Below are 24,464 nucleotides of genomic sequence, written 5' to 3' on the forward strand. Positions count from 1 at the left end.
CATCAAAGTGGGGTTCAATCTAAGCATGATATTCCAAAGGTCTTCCAAAGAGAAGGACCCACCATAAGCCCATCTTCTGAATCCTTCCACATGCACTTTCTTTGGGGAGAAGACCGTCAACATTCGCTGCCTTCCCACTCTGGTGGGTCAGGTGGATGTGACCAGGATGAGGCCATCATTCATATAACATGGACCCAACCATGTTAGGATTTAAAGGTATAAAAACCTTTGCCCAGAAACAAAGTGGCAGCCAATGCAGCTCTCTCAGGAAACGTCCACTCAGGAAACGTGGACACCTGGGTCTGTACAAAATCATATGTGTGACTGAATTTTGAATCAATTGGAGCTTCTGGATATTTTTCAAGGAAAGCCCCATAGGGAGCTGGGATTCACAAACTCAATGAATATCAGAGTTTAGGCAGCGTAACGAGTAATATGAGATAAACCCAGGAGCAAAACACAGTACACAGCACACAGAGCCATTTTATATGAATAACAGTAGTTTTATCTACAGTGAAATATTTACAGACTTATGCGTGGTTAAATACTTTTACAGCTACTGATCATGGAGAGCAATTGATATACACAAGAAGCATGAGGAGAAGGCTTGAGGAGAACGAAAGCCCTCTTATGGTTTCCTTTATATAGGCAGCTTCTCACCCTGCTTCTTAAAGTGACAGTAACTCTGCTGCCTCATACTATTGCATCAGCTTCCAGTTGCTTACAACTTCTCATCAGCTTACAGCTATTAACTCTTTATATCCTGACAATGAATTTTCATTTTGAACATTCCCAGCAAATCCAAAACTGATATTCCATAATAGCATGTTAAATATACATTCATAAAATGATAATTAGCTTTTTATTATGTGTATTTAGTGGTCTATGAACAGAAAGCATTAAAGCCATGAAAATGTATCTACAAAAATTGAACATTGGTCAAGTCACTATGTGGAATATCTCAATAGGAACCAAGAAACCTAGATTATCGAAGTCAAGGTCAATAGGAATGTTAAAATGCAGAAAGGATTAGGTTAAAAAATCTCAGAAAATTGTGAAAATGCAGCAACATGAACATTTATGTTGAAATGGGCAATCAAAATAAATTTTAGTAGTCACAAATATTCTACATAAATCCTTCTTTTTAAAAAAAGTCTATGTTTCTAAAACTTTATGTATGTCTCCTGTAGAAAGCAGTATTTCTATTTGTTTTTTCAACAGTTCCACTGAGCCAGATAGATCACATGATGTATTAATTCTTCTTTATGAGTTTCTCTCTCTGATTTAACTTGGGTTGAAAAACAATAATGTAGCACTTTGGCAAGAATATGCATCCCAGTAATGCAGCACCAGAGGACAAGATGGAGAAGACCTCCACAGCTACCATGGCTTTGCCTTTTGTGCTCAGATAGGCTGGAAAGAAGGAGATCCACACACTGCAAAAGGCCAACATGCTGAAGGTGATGAGCTTGGCTTCGTTAAAGCTGTCAGGCAATTTACGGGCAAGAAAAGCTACAATAAAGCTGGCGATGGCCAAGATACCCATGTAGCCCAAGACACAGTAGAAGAAGAAAACTGACCCCTCATTGCATTGGAAAATCATTTTTTGGGACTCTGAGTGCATGTCCAACTCAGGGAATGGAGGAAATGTCGACAACCAAAGAATACAAACACATACCTGGAAGATAGAGCAAGAAAGGACAATACAAAAAGCCAATCTTTTCCCCACCCATCTCCTCATCTGAGATCCTGGTTTAGTGGCTATGAATGCCACAACCACAGTGATGGTTTTGGCTAGTACACTAGAAATGGCCATTGAGAAAGTGATGCCAAACATTGATTGTCGGAGAAGGCATGTTACTTTGCCAGGCTTACTGAGGAAGAAGAAAGAGGAGAGAAAACAGAGCTGAAGAGAGACAAGCAGGGTGAAGGTGAGGAACCGGTTATTGGCTCTGACAATGGGAGTATCTTTGTGCTTAATAAAAGTTCCTAGTACCCAAGATGTCAAGAAGAAGAAACAAAGAGCTGCTGAAGCTAAACCAATTCCTAAAGTTTCTTCAAAGGTTAGAAACACCACCGATTTCAGAATACATCCGTTCTTTTCTTTATTTGGATAATGGTCTTCTGGACATTCAAAACAGTCATCCATATCTGGAAGAAAAATCAAGGAAATTTGTCATTTAGGCATTCCAAATTATTGAAAATTACCTTACTAATTTTATGCATCCTAAAATGGTATACTGAAGTTTATTTAAGTATAATGAAAGTTGGTAGAATTTTAAACCAGAATAACCGGTGTATTCCAGCCCCCTGAACTCACTCCCAGTTCCTAGACTGCATACCCTCAGAGGCCCTGGGATTCGGCTGCAGTTGCTTAATGTGAAGTTGCTTAACAACAATGCTCCTCTCATTCAAGATCTTATTAAGGAGGAGTGACAATGGGAGTGTCCCTGTACTTAAAAAAAGTTCCAAGTACCCAAGATGTGAGAAAGAATAAGCCAAGAGCTGCTGAGGCTAAACCAATTCCTAACGGTTCTTCAAATTTTAGAAACACAATTGGTTTCAGGATACAGCCTTTCTTTTCTTTATTTGGATATTGAACTTCTGAACATTGTAAACAGTCATCCATATCTAGAAGAAAGATCAAGGAATTTGTCATCTAGGCCTTCCAAATTATTGAAAATCACATTATTTTTATGCACCCATGTAGTCTATTAAAGTTTGCTTAAGTCTAATGAAATGTGGTAAAATTTCTACTTTACCATTTTGATTTGAAATCTTCCCTTCAGGGCATGGAACACAGTCAAAGCAGCAGAACTGATTTCCCTCAATCCCCTTCTTCCAGGATCCAGCAAAACAAGGATCATTACATTGAGAAAGTGGAAGAGCCTGCTGATAAACATGAAAATATTTTGAAAAGAAGTTTTAAAAGAGTTTCTGAATTTTCTCCTTAATGGGGTAACATGATTATTGACTTCCCAAAAGGATACAGAATGTAACAACTTCATCAAAAACTTTAAATAATGTAGAAATTATAATGATGTACAAAAGCTCCTGTCTAAAGATCAGGGTAATTTAATCAGTACACCTGGTGACAATCTCATGGAAACATGGCCACTCTTGTGATTTCAAGTGGAAATGCCCACCAAATATACAATCCTGGCTTTTACATTGTAATATCATGTTTGTCAATTTGAGGAATCCTTGATCACCCACAACATTTGAAAGACCATGCCATTATTTATTTAAAAAAAAACAGAAATTAGATTTCTAAAGAAACTATGTTCAATATGGGACCATAATGGATTAAGGTGGAATCACTAATTCGATACCTGGTTAAAAGTTGGGTGCCAGACTATTAGATCTTCATCAATGAATAATTCCTTTCCTTTTGGAGCCTGTAAATCCATCTCTCCAACTCTAACTCTCTGAAAAGATCTGTTTGGAAAAGTGATCAAATTGATGATGTCAAAAACACCTGTTGCTTCCCCTTTCTCATTCAGGAACACTCTTTCCCCAGGTGAATTGTTGAAAGAAATGCCTCGAAGAAATGAATGGAGCTACTTGAAAGGGAATAAAAGAGAGAAGGGGTTAAAAGCAATATAATAGAGAAGAGAAAATCATATCCAAGTTTCATTCACTCATTCTTCCCATTCCTATAATATTAGAAATTTGATAATCAATATTGTATGATAATGTACATGTCTACACTATATCTTTAATTTGATATTAATAAAAGGAATTTACTGAAACAGAATAAAAAAAAGGATTTTGAAAATTTGTAACTCTTTAAATTGTGATTTAGATTCAATACTTAAGCAACTAACTAAAGAGCCTTGGTAGTACAGTGGTCTAAAGCACCCTGTTATTAAGACCAGCTGCCTGCAATTACTGCAGGTTCGAATCTCGCCAGTCTCAAGGTTGACTCAGCCTTCCATCCTTTCTAAGGTAGGTAAATTGAGGACCCAGTTGTGGGGGCAATAAGCTGACTTTGTATAAATATACAAAAGGATGAAGGCTATTGCTTAGCACATTGTAAGCCGCCCTGAGTCTCCGGAGAAGGGCGGCATATAAATCAAATTTTAAAAAAATTATGCCTCCTAGATCATATCTAATGTCTCCTCATTGATAGAAAGCTCTTTGACAGTCTGTGATCTGACTAATGTCCTTTCACCAAATTTTAGAATTTGTGTGTCAAGCATTCCTCCATAGAGAGATGCAAGATAGAGATTGTTGCAAACATGTTTCATGTTTCATATTATGGATGCCACATCTAAGAAGGGCCACTTTCATGGAGACAGAAAGTTCAGTTTGTTCCCCATGAAAGGTTCATAAACCATGTACAAAGTTCTTGGAGAATTGATTATTTTTGAAGACAAAATGAAGATTAATCAAAATTATCATTTCGATTATCTCTTATTGTACAAAATCTGGTCATTTTCTAAATAACGTCTAGTGACATATAAACCATAATTCATACAGTAGCTTCTGAATGATTAGAATAACAACAGAAACCATTTTTTCTGTATCTATTTTTGACTGAACAGTATATCAGAGTCAGAAGGGACTTGGAGGTCTTCTAATTCAACACCTTAGTGAAGGAGGAGACACTATGATATTTCAGATAAGTGGCTGTCCTTCTTTTCATAAAAAATTTCCAGTGTTGGAGCATCCAAAACTTCTGATGGCAAGCTGATCCACTAGTTAATTGTTCATTGTTCTCCCCATCAGAAAATTCTTCCTTATTTCTTAGGTTGCTTTCTCATCCTTGATTCCACATGCAGGAAATATTAAGAATTTCCACAATGGGATCAAAACATAATTTTACATCAAACTGCTTATTGAAATAAAAGAAGTGTCCAAGGCAAAGGGAATACCTGCCAAGCTTGGAGATGTGGAAGGTCAGGATTTTTACACCTCATTGTTTTTTTTCTATTGAAATGTAATGCATATAGAGCCTGCAAAGCGTGAGCCACAGCATAAACAGCATTGTAGATACTGTAGCTTTGGCCAGTCATCTCCATTTCAAAGGCAGGTCCAGGAAGATCCTCAAGCTTCATCTCCCCAGTGCATTTCCTACTATGCATTTCTTGTAATTCTGGTTTTGGAAATGAACAATCAAATGCTTGTTCCCAAACATCCTGCAGAAATCCATCTCTGGAGACTGAAAGAGGATTTACAGTCTGAAGAAATTCCTTGAAACCTGTAACTGCTCTTGAATGAACAGTGAAGGAAAGAGCCCCATGGAACATGTGGAGATCCCAACTGATTTGAAATCCTGATAATATGAAATCAATCTGTGCAGTCATGATCCATACCCTTCTAAATAATGCAGTTTCCTTGCTTTCAGGATCTGTCATAAATGTGACAACTCTCAGCCACATAATTGTCACTGATTCTCCATAGACAAGAAATACATTGGCTCTGCTATTTATCCAATGCATTGCAATAATTGAGATACTTTGAATTATTTCTGGGAAGTTTTCCAAGTGGAGTTGTTGAGCAAACCTTTCTATGAATGCTGAGCAGATTCCGTTCTCTGAAAGTAAGGGCTGCATTTTCTGTAAGAAATTTTCTCCATCGTTGTTATCAACAGCAAAAATCCCAATCCACGTCCACTTGAAATGATGAAGCAGTTCAATAATTCCAATGTACTGATGGTCTTCTTTGGGGACCATGAAATAAAGTGAAGAGAGTTTAGTGGTCTCAAATGCCTCTTTGTGTAATGAGCCATATGTCAGCTGCAAGAAAGTAGAGTAATGCTCTCTTGAGCTGTAAGTTCAAATGCTATTATCCTGATCTAGTTTTCATACAAAATATATCCAAGAAGGAATTGTTTTCCTGAAATTCTTCTAGGTATTAATATGGAAATTAATTTATTGGAATTATTTCAAACACATATAATTGATCAATTATTTTGATAGAAGCAGAGAAAAGTATGTTCAAATCTTTCCTCAAGTATGGAATGTGTGTGGATACTCACTTCTTGTAGTTATATATATATATATATATATATATATATATATATATATATTTGTCCAGCATATATAAGATTACAGATAAAAGTATAAACATGATTATGAATACATGAGATGAGACATTAGGACAGGGATGGTAGGCACTTTTGTGCGCTTATGCATGCCCGTTACAGACCTCTTAAGAATGGGGTGATGTCCACAGTAGACAGTTTAAGATTAAAGTTTTGGGGATTTGGGGAAGAAACCATAGAGTCAGGTAGTGCATTCCAGGCATTGACCACTCTGTTGCTAAAGTCGTATTTTCTGCAATCGAGTTTGGAGCGGTTTACCTTAAGTTTGTATCTATTGTGCGCTCGTGTGTTGATGTGGTTGAAGTTGAAGTAGTCATTGACAGGAAGGACATTGTGGCAGATAATTTTATGTACTATGCTTAGGTCAGACTGAAGTCGGCGTAGTTCTAAATTGTCTAAAACCAAAATGTGAAGCCTAGTGGCATAAGGTATTTTATTGTGGTTAGAGAAATGGAGGGCTCTTCTCATAAAATATCTCTGGACTCTCTCGATTGTATTTATGTCTGATATGCAGTGCGGTTTCCATACAAATGAGCTGTATTCATGAATTGGTCTAGCAAATGTTTTGTATGCTCTAGTTAGGAGTACAATATTACCAGAGAAGAAGCTACGCAAGATTAGGTTAAAAATTCTTAATGTCTTTTTGGCAATGTAGTTACAGTGGGCTCTGGCACTTAGATCATTAGAGATGAGTACTCCAAGGTCCTTGACAGAGTGAGGGTCATCTACAATGTCTACAAATCCAGCTTGTATTTTATGTTCTGATTTATTTATTTATTTATTTATTTATTGCCAATGTGTAAAAGAGAGCATTTGTTGGTTGAGATTTGAAGTTGCCACTTGTTTGACCATTCTGACACATAGTCAAGGTCTTTTTGAAGGGTAGCTGCATTGTCGGAGGGGTTGAATAGTTTTACAACATCAGCGAAGAGAACGCAATTGCTTTTAATATAATCGCAAAAGTCGTTTATGTAAAGTAGAAAGAGTGTTGGCCTTAAAACACTGCCTTGAGGGACACCGCTGTTAACATGTACATAATTTGATAGAGCGCTCCCTATTTTTACCACTTGTTGCCTGTTTGACAGGAATGCAGCTATACATTTATGCAGGGGTCCAGAAATGCCATAAGATTTTAGTTTTAGAAGTAGTTTGTTGTGTACCACTGAATCAGGTAGTCTATGTAAATTGCATCTATTGCTTTGCCCTGATCGAGTTGTGTAGTCCATATGTTTTTGCAGCGTAGGAGTTGCAGATTACAGGATAATTTTTTTCCTGAAACCAAATTGTTTGTTAGAAAGTAGGTTCTTTGTCTCCAAGTGTAGAGTAATGGATTAGTTAATGATTGATTCCATGACTTTGCAGGTGACACAACATAAAGAGATTGGTCTGTAATTTTCAACTAGACTCCCTTTTTGAAGATAGGGATGACTGTGACTAGAGACCATAGGTTGGGCAAGAAGCTGGTCCTGAAAGATTTTTCAAAGATTATACTTAGAGGTTCTGCCAAGGCAGTGGAAAGCTTTTTTAAGAAATATGCACATAGTCCATCAGGTCCAATAGAAACAGATGGTTTTAGATTGTGTAGTGCCTTTTCAATGTTGTCTTCTGTAAAATCAATTGTAGTTATTTGTGATATGATTAGGAAATCCTGGGCATGAGTTGTTGCTGTTTACAAAGACTGAGCCAAAGAATGTGTTAAGGAGGTTGGCTTTAACAGTTTCATCATTACAGTTTTATTGTTAGGTCCTTTTAGGAGTGAGTTGGATCTCGATTCTTTAAGTTTGTTGTTTGCAAAATTATAGAAGGTAGGGATGGATTTTGTGTGCAGAAGGTTTTCCTTTTGTTTGATCTGGTAATTGATAGATAATTTGGCATTGAAGTTTCAAAATTATGCTAAATAATAGTCAGGGAGAATATCTTTATACTAACCTAAGCTTAATCTTTAATGATCCATAATTAAAACAAAGGAACATCAAGAACAGAATATATATATATTTTTCCCTGTAGCCCTTTCACACCTTACTTGTGGAATTCTGAAGAATCCAGTAATTTCAGCAATACGAGATGATGTGACAAAATCCAGTCCCCCAATGATGGCCATGAGATTCTTCTCACTATCACACTTGTAGTTAGGGACAAATTCCTGGGATTTGAAAAGTAGGTCCAGAGTGGTGCGATAGGTCATCCTTGCATTGAGGTAACTGTCATAGATGTGGAACCCAAGAGTGACGTTAGGTAAGATCTGGGAGTCCTCACTGATCTCCTTCACAGCAAAAGCCAAGGCAAGGACATGCTGGTAGAATTTGGTTACTATACTGCAAATAATTTTAATTACCCAGTTCAGAAAGGAAGTGGACAGTTTGTATAATGTGGCATCATTTCTATGTAAATAACAAGTATTTCTTTATATTTATTTATTTATTTATTATTAATCAAACTTCTATACCGCCCTTCTCCTTTCGGACTCAGGGCGGTGAACAGTCAAAATGAAAACATTTATACATAACATTACAATTAAAAATAGATTTAAAATAATTACATAAATTTGGCCCATAATTTAAAACTTGTCAATATAAAATATAAAATATAAAATATAAATATAATATATTTATATAATATAAATATTATATAAAATATGATAGTAGTAAAAAGATAATCAATTTTCTAACAATCTTAATAATTTCTACAGAGGATCCTTGGTGCTCTCTGAGCTTGGTGTTTTTCTTGCAGACATTTCATTATGGAAAGTAGGTAATATCATCACTGCCTGGCACTGAGGATGTTATCTAGCTTGGATAATGAAATGTCTGAACGAAAACAACAGATCTCAGAGAGCACCAAGGACCCCTCATTTCCAACCCGAACTAAAATATTCTCCTTTATTGGTAATTTTTACAGAGTTCAAATTTATTTTACACAGCCTTTCCATGATCTCCAACAAATATGTACTGTAAGAAATACAAGTAGTGACTTTTTTCCGAGTACTATATTTATTTTCTATGATGTTTTCAGAAAATGGTATAGGAAGAGATTCTGCATGAATCACTAATTTCCTGTATTATTTTCTTTAGACGTTAGAATAACTTTATTGTCACTTTGAATGTACACTAACTGGCATACATTAAAATGAAATTTTGTTACATACAGCTCTCAAAGGGTCACCACTTCCAATAGGCACTACATAAACATGGCAAAACAAATAAATAATAAATACAAAATTATGTATATACTCACATATATTATATCTCATAGAAAAACAATACAGTCTAGTTCAAATGTATACATGTACGTAGTGAGAAAAACGGTTGAGCACTAAGCACATAGTGCTTATAAACAGTATCCTGAATAACAGCAAGCGTGCTTGCTCTAAACTTCTCAGCTGTCCTTACTACTCTCTGAATGGACTTTCTATCTGAGACTCTGCTGCCCCCAAACCAAACAGTGATGCACTTTGTTAAGAAGCTCTCAATCCTCCCTCTGTAAAAATCGTGCCTCTCTATGTATGTTTTTTGAGGAGAAGTAATGCCAAATCTTTCTAAAAATTATTTTTACCTCAGTAAATGTTCAAATAGAGACTTTTTGAATCTGAAATCTGAAAAAATGTGAAATTTTGTTCACTTCATGTGAAAGACTCAAAAATAATGTAAAGAATGTTATTTCTTCTTTCATAACACAATACAATTGAAAGAAAGAAAGGCATAGATTAAATTAAAAACCCTGCATTTGTGCACAAAGAACATTTTAGTCATATGAAGCACCTTTGAAAATCTAGGTAACATTAGATAGAGAAAACTTACACTGGTATATCATAAGGTTTTATAGAAGGATTTTCACTAAATTTAATTTCTAAAAAGTGGTAACCCATGTGAGATGCCATGCCACCAACGATGAAGACACCAGGCTGGTACCACTCATGTGGAACAAGGAAAACATCACTTGCAGGGCAGCTCAGAGGAACTACTTTGTGTACCAAAAACATCAGAAATAACATTTTCATGCTTTTGTTATTGTGAAAATGGTTTGCCTTCATTCCTACCAATCAGGAAGTACACCTAATTCAATACTTCATCTAAAGATTGATCCAAGGTTTAGATCTGAGAATGCACCTAATGAGAAAATCTATCATTTTCTATTTGAAGATCCACATGAGTGCAAATTTGTATCCTGAATTCCACCCAGCTTTGAACAGCTACTATGGCAAAAGAGAACAGAGGGTAGAAACCTGAAGCAATGTGTCTGACAGAGCTGTTATTACCCTTGTGCCAAACTTCCTGTGGTTCAAGCTGATACCTTGACTGTTATTGAATATAATTCCCTTCTGTGCAGTCTTTGGTGTTTTGGCCTAGCTAAGAAAACATGCTGATTCATGTAGAAGATAATTATTTTGTTTTGATGAGATATGGCTATGGCTCAACAGTTTTTTTTTTAAATGACCAAATGCCAATGAAAGTAATATAAGAGAGATTTGCAATAAAGTATATGCTTAGTTGTTGAAATTGTTGAAAGTGTTTTTTTGAAACTACCACATTTATTTTCTACAATTTTTTCACAAAATAGAATATGAATGGATCCACTTCCTCACCAAGATCTGCTGGAGGATTGCTTACAACTGTCCAAAAATCCTCCTTCCATTTTTAAGTTCCATGAGAGATAGTTAAACTCGTTAAGAAGAGCCAAAGGAAAAACCTCTTCCAATTCTTGTAACAGATAGCATTAATTGTCTTGTAACACAAGCTAATTGTCCTCAACCTTCTTTGAGCTCAGAAAAGATCTTTCATCATCTCATCAGATTGTCTTTATACTTGAGAGAAATTTACTATTGGTAGTTCAGGGCAATGATGGGCCCATAACTTGTTAACGAATTGCGTGGCAGGTAATTGGAGACACCGACACAAACTTTATATATGTCTTATATTTAACGTTTAAATTTACAGCAGTCTTTGTCATTATCCAGAAAGAAAAACCCAAGATAGTCTGAAATACACGAATATCATGAGGCAAGTTAAAAAGTATACAGAACACACTGAAGAAAAAGGCTGGAAAAAAGGGAAACTCCCCCTTAATACTTACAGTAACCAATTATAATGTACATTTTATGTACATGAGTCAGCACTCTCTAACTACCTACACTACCTCACAGTATAAAATGCACCAGACCATAAGATGCACATTAGCTTTAGAGGAGAAAACAAAGAAAAAAAATATGTGGCTCTGCCTCCCAGAATCCATTCGGTATTCATCTGGCTAGCATCTTTGCAGAAAACAGCAAAGAGCCTGGTCAGCTTCAGCACATTATTGCAGCCCCAGCACATGGCTCGTCAGAGCTCTGCTCCATTGCACCCACCACCAGTCAACTGAGCTGAGCCACTGCCACTGCCGAGGGATGATGGAGCCTTTGCTGCCAAGCAGCTGGTTGGTGATTGGATTTGCCCCTGGAATACTACCAATCAGCTGTTCTAGGTGGCAGGGATCACCACCACTTCCTATCGCTGCCGCCGCTGATCACCATCATCGTTCACCACCACCGTTCACTGCCGTCATCCAGAGGCAGCAATCAGAGGTAATTGGTGGTGGTGGCGAATGGTGGCAGCAATCGGTGGCGGCAGCAATCCCCACTGCTTAGAACAGCTGATCAGTGGTATTCCAGGAGGCAAATTCAATTGCCAATTAACTGCTCAGCAGCAAAGACTCCAGCGTTCCTCGGAGATGGTGAATGGCAGCAGTGGTGACAGGCAGCAGTGATGACAGGCAGCAGTGAACAACGATGACGTACTCCCCCCCTGCTGCAATATTCGCTCTATAAGTGAATACACAGACATTTCCACCCACTTTTTTTGGGGGGAAAGTGTGTCTTATAGTACGAAAAATACGGTAATCAACTACACCTGTGTGTTCTGGCCTATTGTACACTTCCCTGTTCCAGCTACTAAAATCAATATCCTAAAATGGAGGTACTACTATTCTGTCTATGTACATTTATTTATTTATTTATTTATTTATTTATTTATTTATTTATTTATTTATTTCATGTATTTATATGCCGCCTTTCTCCTGAAGGACTCAGGGTGGCGAACACAAGTTAAAAAGCATGCAACAATAAAATCCCCTTAAAACCAAATAAGTAATAAATAATAAAATATTAAAACCCAGAATCATAGTCAGCCCATTTGTTTGAACAGCCAAGTCTTCAGGTCATGACGGAAGGAGCGGAGATCAGGAGCCATACGGAGCTCGGTAGGTAACTCATTATGCAAATATACCGGACCTAAGTCATGAAGGGTCTTATAGGTGAGGACTAGCACCTTGAAGCGGATCCGGAGAACCACTAGTAACCAGTGTAGTTCGTGTAGGAGAGGTGTTATATGGGAGTAATGAGGGGCTCCCGTTACAACCCCCGCAGCCGCGTTTTGGATCAGCTGGAGCCTCCGGGTGCACCTCAAGGGTAGCCCTCCTGGTCAATGCCTCCCTTCCATTGAAACTGGGGATATAGTACATGGTGGGACTCCTAGGAGATCATCCATCTGTTGCTCCCATAAAGCTCCCATGGTTGAAGAGTTTTTATGTGCCTTGATCCTGGTAATATAGTATTGAGGCATCCCTTAATTGACATGAGTTACTCTCTCATATTGGGTATTATGAGTTACTCTCTCATATTGGGCATATGACGGCCGTGGCCAGGGGGGCTTTCTATCAGGTTCACCTGATACGCCATTTGTGCCCCTTTCTGGATCGGGACTCCTTATGCATGGTCACTCATGCCCTCATCACTTCCCGCCTGGACTACTGCAATGCTCTCTACATAGGGCTTCCCTTGAGGAGCACCCGGAGGCTCCAACTGGTGCAGAATGCAGCCGCGCGGGTACTTATGGGGGCGACATGATGCTCCCATGTAACACCTCTCCTGTGCGAGCTGCATTGGCTTCCAGTGGTCTTCCGGGTGCGCTTCAAGGTACTGGTTCTCATCTTCAAAGCGCTCCATGGCTTAGGGCCCGGTTATTTACGAGACCACCTTCAGCCACCGATAACCTCCCACCAGCCAATACGCTCCCACAGAGGGGGTCTCCTCAGGGTGCCGTCAGTCAGGCAATGTCGACTGGTGACCCCCCAAGGAAGAGCCTTCTCTGTGGGGGCACCCGCCCTCTGGAATGAGCTACCCCCAGGGATACGACTGATCCCGGACCTCCGAACCTTTCACCGGGCTCTGAAAACGTTCCTATTTCGGCAAGCCAAGCTGGCTTAAATTTTTTTATTGGTGAATTTTATGGGTAAGGGGTTTTAAATTGGGGAAAGCCATTAGGGATTTAATTTTGTTTTAAATGTATTTTAATGTTTATATTGTATGTTTTTTTAATCTTGGCTGTTCACCACCCCGAGTCCTTCGGGAGAGGGGGCGGTATAAAAATTAAATAAATAAATAAATAAATAAATAAATAAATAAATAAATAAATAAATAAATAAATAAATGCCCTGAAGAACAAAGTCTATATTACAGTTGTGGTCTCTCTGTGGGAAAAGAACTGCTACTTCCTCCTCCTCCAAAATATCTAGAAAATCTGTGTGTTTAACTGGTAACTTGTTTCCATGACTCTTCTGCAATATGGATTGTACTATTGAGTGGCTGAAGGGACACGGTGGCTCAGTGACTAAGATGCTGAGCTTGTCAATTCGAAAGGTCGGCAGTCCAGCAGTTTGAATCCCTAGTGCCAAGTAACGGGGTGAGGTCCCGTAACTTGTCCCAGCTCCTGCCAGCCTAGCCGTTCGAAAGGACATAAAAATGCAAGTAGAAAAATAGGGACCACCTTTGGTGGGAAGGTAACAGCGTTCCGTGCACCTTTGGCATTGAGTGATGCCAGCCACATGACCACGGAGACGTCTTCGGACAACGCTGGCTCTTCGGCTTTGAAATGGAGATGAGCACTGACCCCTAGAGTTGGGAACAACTAGCACATATGTCCGAAAGGAACCTTTACCTTTACTGTGGGGCTGCTGTTGTGTCAGAGGTGCCAGGGGTGCTGGTTGCAACAAGTGCGGCATCTGTTGTATTGTATATACATTCAGTACAATGTTGCATGGTCAGCCACTGCTTCTGGTTGTCGGACGCCATGCTGGTGGTTTCCATTGCTCTTCGGTAAACAAATTTGGGAGTGGAGATTAATGTCAGGCACAAGAAAAAACAAATCCAGACATTAAGCTTCAAGTAAATTTATTTTTTGCTTAAAATCTATGCAGAGAAATCCACTCAACAAATGGACATCACATGGTTAGAAATAGATAATGGTCAATGGCATTCATGGGGGGTTGCACTTGTGGCTATGAAAGGTCTCTAAACCAGGGGTGAAATGCTCCCGGTTTGGACCAGATCGCCCGATCCGGTAGCGATGGAGGCGGGTGGTTCAGAGAACCGGTAGCAAAAATCTCTGGCCCCCCCATGCCCAGCTGAGCCGCGCAATCATCAGAGGTTTTTTTTCTTTTAAATGCCTCTGACAATCCAATCTGAGTTGCCTGATCAGCAGAGGCTTTTTTAAAAAGCCTCTTCCAGTCAGGCAACTCCCCTTGGATCATCAGAGGCATTTTAAAGAAAAAAAGCCTCTGATGATCAGACAACTCAACTTGGATCGTCAGAGGCATTTATGCCCCTGGCGATCCAAGCTGAGTTGCCTGATTATGAAGCTGAGTTTGACGATGCAAGCTGACGATCCAAGATGATGCCTGATGAGCCAAGCTGAGTTGCCTGATTGGCAGAGGCATTTTAAAGAAAAATAGCCTCTGACTATCAGGCAACTCAGCTGGGATCATCAGAGCCTTTTCAAAGCATTTTTTAACAACCTCTTTGTTGAAGAGGTTGTAGAAAAAATGGTTTTAAAAGTTAAAAAAAATTGGCCATGCCCACCCAGTCACATTACCCCCACACACACACCAAATCATGCCCACAGAACCGGTAGTAACAAATTTTAGATTTCACCACTGCTCTAAACTGATCCCTTTTTCATTCATCCCCCTGGCTCTACCAGTTTTCTCCTACACAAATAAAATCACTCTTTATTATAGTTATTGGGCAGAAGTAAGGAAGAGGCAGAACCAGAACACATTTCATTTCATTAGTTTTCCATGTTGTTAAAATGTGATCATCAGTTACAGTGGACCTAAATTTATAGATTAAAAATGAGTGGTCTAGAGTGGATCTAACATAATATTTAAAAAAACAACAACAAGGTGAAATGTTCAGCATTCAGAAACCATGATACTGGGTTAAATTCATGTCTACAAAATGATATTCAGACTTTTACTATATTAATGTAGTGGTTTATAATTAGAAGGTATAAATATCATGATAGGAGCACATCAAATATTGGCCATGCTTTGAGTCAATACCCGAAAAGTCCTAACAGCATTTTTTTTCCTAGCAATAAAGATCATATAGGGTACTAATTCCTCTTTATGAGTTGCTCTCTGTGGTTGAGGTCAGGGCGCAAAACAATAACGTAGCACTTTGGCAAGAATATGCATCCCAGTAATGAAGCGCCAGAAGCCAAGATGGAGAAGACCTCCACAGCTACCATGGCTTTTCCTTTTGTGCTCAGATAGGCTGGAAAGAAGGAGATCCACACACTGCAAAAGGCCAACATGCTGAAGGTGATGAACTTGGCTTCATTAAAGCTGTCAGGTAATTTACGGGCAAGAAAAGCCACAATAAAGCTGGCAATGGCCAAGATACCCATGTAGCCCAAGACACAATAGAAGAAGAAAGCTGATCCCTCATTGCATTGTAAAATCATTATTTGGAGCTCTGAATGCATGTCCAACTCAGGGAATGAGGGATGTGTGAACAACCAAAGAATACAAATCCATACTTGGAATAGAGAGCAAGAAAGAACAGTCCAAAAAGCCAATTTGTTTCCAACCCATTTTCTCATCTGAGATCCTGGTTTAGTGGCCATGAAAGCAACAACTACAGTGATGGTTTTTGCGAGAACACTGGAAATGGCCACTGAGAAAGTGATGCCAAACATTGATTGTCGAAGAAGGCAGGTCAGTTTGCTAGGCTGACTGAGAAAGAGTAAAGAGGAGAGAAAACAGAGCTGAAGAGAGACAAGCAGGGTGTAGGTGAGGGACCGGTTGTTGGCTCTTACAATGGGAGTATCCCTGTGCTTAATAAAAGTTTCAAGTACCCAAGATGTCAAGAAGAAGAAACAAAGAGCTGCTGAGGCTAAACCAATCCCCAAGGTTTCTTCAAAGGTTAGAAACACCACCGATTTCAGGATACATCCTTTCTTTTCCTTATTTGGATAATGATCTTCTGAACATTGAAAACAGTCATCCATATCTGGAAGAAAAATCAAGGAAATTTGTCATCTAGGCATTCCAAATTATTGAAAATTACCTTACTAATTTTATGCATCCTCAAATGGTATATTGAAGTTCGCTTAAGTATAATGAAAGTTGGTAGACTTTTTTACCAGAATAACCTGTGTATTCCAGCCCCCTGAACTCACTCCCAGTTCCTAGATTGGATACTCTCAGAGGCCCTGGTGTTTGGCTGCTGTTGCTTAATGCGAAGTTGCTTAACAACAATGCTCCTCTCATTCAAGATCTCATTAAGGAGGAGTGAGTCAACCTAGCTGTCAGGGTTCCAAGTAACACTTCAACAAAAGAGACTCCAAGGCTTGAGTTTCCTCAAAGTTCCAATTTATTAGAGGTGTTGTATGGGCACATCTGGGAAAACCCGAATCTGAAAGTTTCCAGGTTTTCCCCACCCATTGAAATATGAGCCAGCAATGTGCAGCAGCTGCCAAAAAAGCCAACACAGTTCTAGGCTGCATAATCAGCGATAATATCAAGATCACGTGAAGTATTGATACCATTTTATAATGCCTTGGTAAGGCCATACTTGGAATACTGTATCCAGTTTTGGTCACCATGATGTAAAAAAGATGTGGAGACTCTAGAAAGAGTGCAGAGAACAGCAACAAAGATGATGAGACTGGAGGCTAAAACATATGAAGAATTGTTGCAGGAACTGTGCATGGCTAGTTTAATGAAAAGAAGGACTAAGCATAAAAGGTTTTGAAAAGTGAGGTATTTAATACAGCTTGTAATCTTTCTCCTTTATGGAGATGAATTATTTTTGACTTTCCAAAATGATATGGAATTTATCAACTTCATCAACAACTAAAAAAGATAGCAGTGTTCCAATATCTCAGGGGCTGCCACAAAGAAGAGGGAGTCAAGCTATTCTCCAAAGCACTTGAGGGTAGGACAAGAAGCAATGGGTGGAAACTAATCAAGGAGAGAAGCAACTTAGAACTAAGGAGAAATTTCCTGACAGTTAGAACAATTAATCAGTAGAACAACTTGTCTCCAGAAGTTGTGAATGCTCCAACACTGGAAGTTTTTAAGAAGATGTTGGATATCCATTTGTCTGAAGTGGTGTAGGGTTTCCTGCCTAAGCAGGGGGTTGGACAAGAAGACCTCCAAGGTCCCTTCCAACACTGTTATTCAATATTCTAGATCTGAAAGGAAAATCAAGCATATTTTTTTTCATCTTGACATTCCATATTATTGAAAATTACCTTATTTGTTTTAAGTACCAAAGCTTACTTAAGGATAATGTAAAATGGTAGAATTGCTACCCTACCATTTTGATTTGAAATCTTCCCTTCTGGGCATGGAACACAGTCAAAGCAGCAGAACTGATTTCCCTCAATCCTTTTCTTCCAGGATCCAGGGAAACAAGGGTCATTGCATCGAGAAATTGGAAGAACCTGGTGATAAGCATAAAAAGTTTTGAAAAGTGAGGTATTTAATACAGCTTGTAATCTTTCTCCTTTATGGAGATGAATTATTTTTGACTTTCCAAAATGATATGGAATTTATCAACTTCATCAACAACTAAAAAAGATATAGAAATTATAATGCTTCATAAAAGATCCTGTTTGAAGGACAATGGTGAGTAAATAATTGCACCTCATGACATAGTCATGGAAACATGGCCACTTTCATGATTTCAAATTGAAATGCAAACCAAGTACACAAACATGGCTTTTGTATTGTATTATAATTTGTGGTTTTATTGTTGTGAGTCGCCCTGAATCCGTTGGAGATAGGGCGGCATATAAGCCTAATAAAATAAAATAAATAAATAAATAATTTCATCAAATGGGTGAGTGCTTGACCATCAATAACATTGGAAAAGAATGTGCCGCTGTTTATTTTACAAAACCAGAAAACAGATTTCTAAACAGACTGATCACTAATTCAATACCTGGTTAAAAGCTGGATTCCAGACAATCAGCTTTTCACCAATGATTATTTCCTTCCCTTTTGGAGCTTGTAGATCCAGCTTTCCAATTCTAACTCTCTGAAAGGATCTGTTTGGAAAGGTGATCAGGTTGGTGATGTCGAATCCACCTGTTGCTTCCCCTTTCCCATTCAGGAACACTCTCTCCCCAGCTGAATTGTTAAAAGAAATGCCTTGAAGAAATGAATGGAGCTACTTGACAGAGAATACAAGAGAGAGGGAATTGAAAGCAATATAGCAGAGAACAACATATTCAAATTTCATCCACTCATTCTTTCCATTCCAATACCTATTATTAAATATCTATACTTAGAAATTTGATAATCAATATTGCATGGAAATCTACATGTCCACTCTATTATTTGTTTGATATTATTTTAAGGAAAAGTAAGAATTAACTGAAGCAGAATGAAAATAGTGTCAGCGTCTCAGCGCTGACATAGAAAAGGGAGGATGAAGCCTGAACTTTTGCCTGCTAAATCCCTTTGAAGTTTCGGTCTCCTTGGAGATGAGGAGGGGGGAAACATTGCTGTGAACTGACGGGAAAAGGAATCAGGAGAGTGACTTGGAAGATAGCCAATGAGAAGCAGAGAATTGGGGATCGGAAAGGGAGGGATTGGGGGGCAAAGGTCAGTATTGACCGCGAAGAGCCAGGATCCGGTTGCTGAACTCGAATAAAGAGAAAATTTCCTTAAAGATGGGCAGTTTGGAAGTTCATTTATTTTGAGATAGCATCGAAACCTGACAAATAGTTTTTTGGAATTGTGTGGCTTTCTTCAATTTTGTTTTAGGCGTATTACTTAAACAACTAATTTAAGATACAGGTAATTGTGATTACAATCACAATTAAGCCAAAATTTATGTTGCTAAAGTGAGAAATGTGTTAGATGAGTTTTGCCCCATTTACAATTTTTCTTGCCATATTTGTTAAGTGAATCACTGCCATTGTTAGGGCCATTACACTGTTGTTAAGTGAATCTGACTTTCCCATTAATCACAAATGACCCCAGGACACTGCAACTGTCATAAATATGACTCAGCATCTGAATTTTGATCACATGTCCATGAGGATGCTGCAGCAGTCATAATGGTGAAAAATGGTCATTAGTCACTTTTGTTTCAGTGCTGTTGTGACTTCAAACGGACAGTAAGTGAATTGTTGTAAGTCAAGGACTTTCTGTAGTTCATAGCTAATCTTTCCTCATTGAGGCAAAGCTATTTGAGAGTCTAAGGTCTGACTAACTTCCTTTAACCAGATTTTAGAACTCAAGCTTTCTTCAATAGATGAAAGTAATAATAATAATAATAATAATAATAATAATAATAATAATAATAATAATAATAATAATAATAATAATAATTTTATTTCTATACCGCCCTTCTCCCGAAGGACTCAGGGCGGTGTACAGCCAATTTAAAAACACAAGACACAACAATAATTAAAAATTAAAATAATTAAATAGATTTGGCCGATTTAAAACCCCAAAAATTAAAATACCCCAATTTAAAATTATTATATTGACAGCCCTGCCTGGCGGAACAACAGGGTCTTCAGTGCGCAGCGGAACACCCGGAGGTCGGAGATCTTACGTATTTCCGGGGGCAGTTCAGTCCACAGGGTTGGGGCTCCCACAGAGAAGGCCCTCCCCCTGGGTGTCGCCAGCCGACATAACTTGGCTGATGGCACCCTGAGGAGACCCTCTCTGTGGGAACGGACTGGTCGGTGGGAGGCTATTGGTGGCAGTAAGGTAGAGGCCAGGGGTGAAATGTTACCGGTTTGGACTGGTTCAGTTGAACCGGTAGTGGCAGAAGCGTGTGGGTCAGAGAACCGGTAGCAGTGGCAGTGTGAGGCTCCGCCCATCCAGCTGGATGTTGTTACTTCCTGGTTTTGCACAGGCTTTGCGCATACACAGAGGGTCCAAGCGTGTGCACGAAGCATGCGCTAACGTGCAGAGCATGCACTTCTGAACCAGTAGGGAAGGTAAGTAGATTTCACTCCTGGCAGAGACTATTCCAAACATAGGTTTGTTTCATAGTATGGATGCCCCATGTAAAAAGGACCACTTTTATTTTATCCTCTGAATCTCTGATAAAGACAAAAAAGCTCAGCTTGTCACTTGTGAAAAGTTCACGAGCCACACAGAAAGTGATTCGGTTATTTTTGGAAAAGACAACGAAAAGTAATCTAAATTATCATTTTAACTATCTCCTATTGTGCAAGCTATGGTGATTTATTAAAGAAATCCTACCGACAACTAAACCATGATTTTTATAATAGATTCTGAAAGATCAGAATATCGGAATAACCAAATGACAGAATAACAACAGTATCCATCTATTCTGTATCTATTTTATACCACACAATATAACAGTGTTTGAAGGACCTTGGAGATCTTTTAGTACAACACCCTATTCAAGGAGAAGACCCTACAACATTTCAGAAAAAGGGCTGCCTAATCTGTTCATAAAAATCTCCAGTGATGGAGCACCCAGGACCTTTGATGGGAATTTTTTACTCTAGTTAGTTGTTCTCACTATCAATATTTTTTCATTATGTCTACATTTTTTTTATCATAAATAAGTTGCAGAATTATAAATTAACATATTAAGACCTTCAACAATGGGTTCAAAAGACAATTCTATGTCAAACTGCTCATCGAAATAAAAAAGGGTGTCAAATGCAAAGGGAATACCTGCCAAGGTTGCAGATTTGGAAGATCAGATATTTTACCCATCAGGGTTTTCTTCCTATTGAAACCCAACATGTGTAGATCCTGCAAAGCATGAGCCACAGCATAAACAGCATTGTAGATACTGTAGCTCTGGCCAGTCATTTCCATTTCAAAGACAGGCCCAGGAAGGTCCTCCAGCTTCATCTCCCCAGTGCACTGAGCATTGTCCATTCCTTGTAATTCTGGTTTTGAAAATGAACAATCAAATGATTGTTCCCAAACATTCTGCCGAAACCCATCTCTGTTGTCTGAAAGAGGATTTATGGTCTGAAGATATTCCTTGAAATTTACAACTGCTCTTGAGTGAACTGTGAAGGAAATAGCCCCATTATACATCTTCAGATCCCATGTGATTTGAATGCCTGATAGTACAAAATCAATCTGTGCAGTCATGATCCACACCTTTCTTAATAATACAGTTTCCTTGCTTTCAGGATCTACCAGAAATGTTACAAATCTTATCCATATAATTGTCCAGGCTTCTCCATAGACAAGAAACACATTGGCTTCACTATCCATCATATTAATGGAAGTCATTGAGATTGTTTGATAAAATCCATGGAAGGCTTCCATGTGGAATTGTTGAGCAAGCCTTTCTATGAACGATGAGCAAATTCTGTTTTGTGAAAGTAAGGGCTGCATTTTCTGTAAGAAATTTTCTCCATTGTTGTTATCAACAACAAATATCCCAATCCATGTCCACTTGAAATGACGAAGCAGTAGGACAATCCCAATGTACTGATCATCTTCTTTTGGAACCATGAAATAAACTGAAGAGAGTTTACTAGTCTGAATTTTCTCTCGGGCTAATGATCCATATGTCAGCTAAAAGAAGGCCAGTAGTATTCTGTTGAGTTCTTAAATAAAATGTAATTTTCCTATCTAGATTTCCTATTTTCCTATCTAGCTCTCTACATGGGGCTCCCCTTGAGGAGCACCCGGAAGCTCCAACTGACGCAGAGTGCGGCCGCGTGGGTGGTAATGGGAGTGACGTGGTGTTCCCATGTAACACCTCTCCTGCACAAGCTGCACTGGCTCCCGGTAGTCTTCCGGGTACACTTCAAGGTTTTGATTACCACCTTTAGAGCGCTCCATGGCTTAAGACCTGGTTACCTACGGGACCGCCTACTACCACCAATAGCCTCCCACCGGCCGGTACGGTCTCATAGAGAGGGGCTCCTCCGGGTGCCGTCAGCCAAACAATGTTGACTGATGGGCCTCTGTGGGGGCACCTACTATCTGGAACAAGCTCCCCCCGGAGATATGAAAGATCCCAGATCTGCACACCTTCTGCCACGCTTTGAAGACCTTTTTATTCCACCAGGCAGGCCTGGCCTAATCTTTTCCCTCTTTTCTTTTTAATATGCAAATTTTAATCTGTTTTTTAAATGATTGGGGTGTTTTAATTTGTCTGGGCCAAATTGTTTAATTGGATTTTATCCTGTTTTTTAAATTTTGTATTTATGTATTTTACTGTTTGGCTGTTCACCTCCCTGAGTCCTTCAGGAGTAGGGCGGTATACAAATCAAATAAAGATAAAGATATAAAATATATCCAAGCAGCATTTTCCCCTAGCATTCTTTAAAGATTATAGAAACAAATATCTTGGAACTAGTTCAAACTTATATACTTGATCAATTGTTTTAGAATAGAATAACAGAGTTGGAAGGGACCTTGGAGGTCTTCTAGTCCAACCAGCTTCTAATAGAAGCTATTCAAATCCTTCCTCAGCTATGATACTCAGAGCCCTGATACTCATTACCTGTAGCTGACATTGTCATTTCAGAAAAAAATGCTAAATAGTAGACCTTAAGCCATGCAGAATCTCTTAACAGAAACCTGTTGATGCACATTAATTATTCCATAACAACAATATGATTAAGAATTTTCTTTTCAACCCCTTCAGAACTTACTTGTGGAATCTTGAAGAATCTGATAATTTCAGCTATATAAAATGATGTGACAAAATCCAATCCCCCAATGATAACCACCAGATTCTTCTGGCTATCACATTTGTAGTTAGGAACAAATTCCTGGGACTTAAAAAGTAGGTCCAGAGTGGTGCGATAGGTCATCCTTGAATTATAGTAACTGTCATAGATGTGGAATCCAAAAGTGACATTAGGTAAGATCTGGGAGTCCTCGTTGATCTCCTTCACAGCAAAGACCAAGGCAAGGATGTGCTGGTAGAACTTAGTTATTACACTGCAAATGATTTAAATACTCCACTTGAAAAAGGAAGTTGACCATTCTCATAAGGTGGCATCCTTTCTATATGTTTCTATACAAACATTTCTTTCTTCAATGAAAGAAGCAAGATAATAGTTCTTCTAAAATGCTGAATAATTTGAATGAAGTTCAAATTTGCTTTTTCTACAATATTTGCATGATTTGCAATAAATATCTGCTACAAGAAATAAAACTAGTGTTTTTTTTCCCCAGGGAACCCCATTTATTTGCTAACCTTTTCCCCCACAAAATGGAATATGAACAATTCCAGCATGTATCAGTCATTTATTGTATGTATGTTTTGTTAAGATTGACAATACTGATTTTTTTAAAAAGAAATGTTACCTTAAGCTAACTAATTGTTCTTCAAAAGATGTTTTGCACCAAAGTTTTATACATTATATGATGAACACTTTACCATAAAGTAAAGAAAATTGTTTATTCTGCCACAACGAGAAAGAATTGAAAGACTGAAACACTTAGATTAGATATAAAGCCTACATTTATACTGAAAACCTTTTACTCTCATAAGCAATTTTGGGGAAACTGATTAAGATAAGGGGGAAAAAAAACTTACTTTGGTATGTCATAAGATGTTATACAAGGATGTTCCTTAAAATTAATTTTATGAAGGTTGTAAAAGATGTGGGACACCATCCCACCAATGACGAGGTCACCAGGTTGGTACCACTCATGTGGAACAAGGAAGGCATCACTTGCAGGGCAACTCAGAGTCACTATTTTCTTCACCAGAAACATTAGAAGGAGCAACATCTTCACTCTTCAAAATGTCTCCATCTTTCATCCCATCCTACAATAAAGGTTGTATTATTCCAATAGCTAATCCAGTGATTAATTCAAGGTTTAGATTTGAGAGTGCACCTAATCAGAAAATCCACCACTGGGTATTTGAAGATCCATGAGAATCTTCATGTCTTGAGTATCATAGGGGTTTGAACAAATACACTGGCAGAGGAGAATAGAGGGAGGAAACTCATTGCAATGACTCTGACATGCAGCCATTATTATCCTTGTGCCAATCCCCTTGGGTTCAAGATACGTTGATTGTTGTTGAATTGAATAGTCTTCTATGCAGTCTTTATTGTTTTTACCTAGTTGCAAAAATGTGGGGATTCCTGTAGGAGGTGATTACTTT

The 24,464-nt window shown here is 38.5% G+C and overlaps 1 protein-coding gene across 1 annotated transcript; it reads right to left on the minus strand.

Moving 5' to 3' along the window:
- Positions 1-1,252: 1,252 nt before the first annotated feature.
- On the minus strand, positions 1,253-24,082 carry LOC139324862 (vomeronasal type-2 receptor 26-like). Its single transcript, XM_070954611.1, has 12 exons — positions 23,886-24,082; positions 22,993-23,284; positions 21,041-21,904; positions 18,312-18,539; positions 17,685-17,811; positions 15,952-16,373; positions 9,847-9,959; positions 8,073-8,364; positions 4,878-5,741; positions 3,333-3,560; positions 2,763-2,889; positions 1,253-2,151 (listed from the first exon to the last, which is right to left on the minus strand). Exons 1-12 carry the CDS (start codon positions 24,080-24,082, stop codon positions 1,253-1,255), a joined length of 4,653 nt encoding a protein of 1,550 aa, XP_070810712.1.
- Positions 24,083-24,464: the final 382 nt, after the last annotated feature.

Source organism: Pituophis catenifer, unplaced genomic scaffold (genome assembly GCF_029215685.1).
Source record: "Pituophis catenifer annectens isolate HBS135680 unplaced genomic scaffold, rPitCat1.0.hap2 SCAF_15, whole genome shotgun sequence".
In the NCBI taxonomy this organism is placed as follows: Eukaryota; Metazoa; Chordata; class Lepidosauria; order Squamata; family Colubridae; genus Pituophis; species Pituophis catenifer.

Bases quoted from the DNA above. Each gene is read 5' to 3' on its own strand.
- LOC139324862 (XM_070954611.1), bottom strand. From the start codon at position 24,082: ATGTTGCTCCTTCTAATGTTTCTGGTGAAGAAAATAGTGACTCTGAGT. The intron at 9,960-15,951 runs GTTGGAAACAAA...GTTCCACATGAG, and splicing joins GATCTCAGATGAGAAAATGG to TGGTACCAGCCTGGTGTCTT. The intron at 3,561-4,877 runs GTATTCCCTTTG...CCTTTCAAGTAG, and splicing joins CACATCTCCAAGCTTGGCAG to CTCCATTCATTTCTTCGAGG.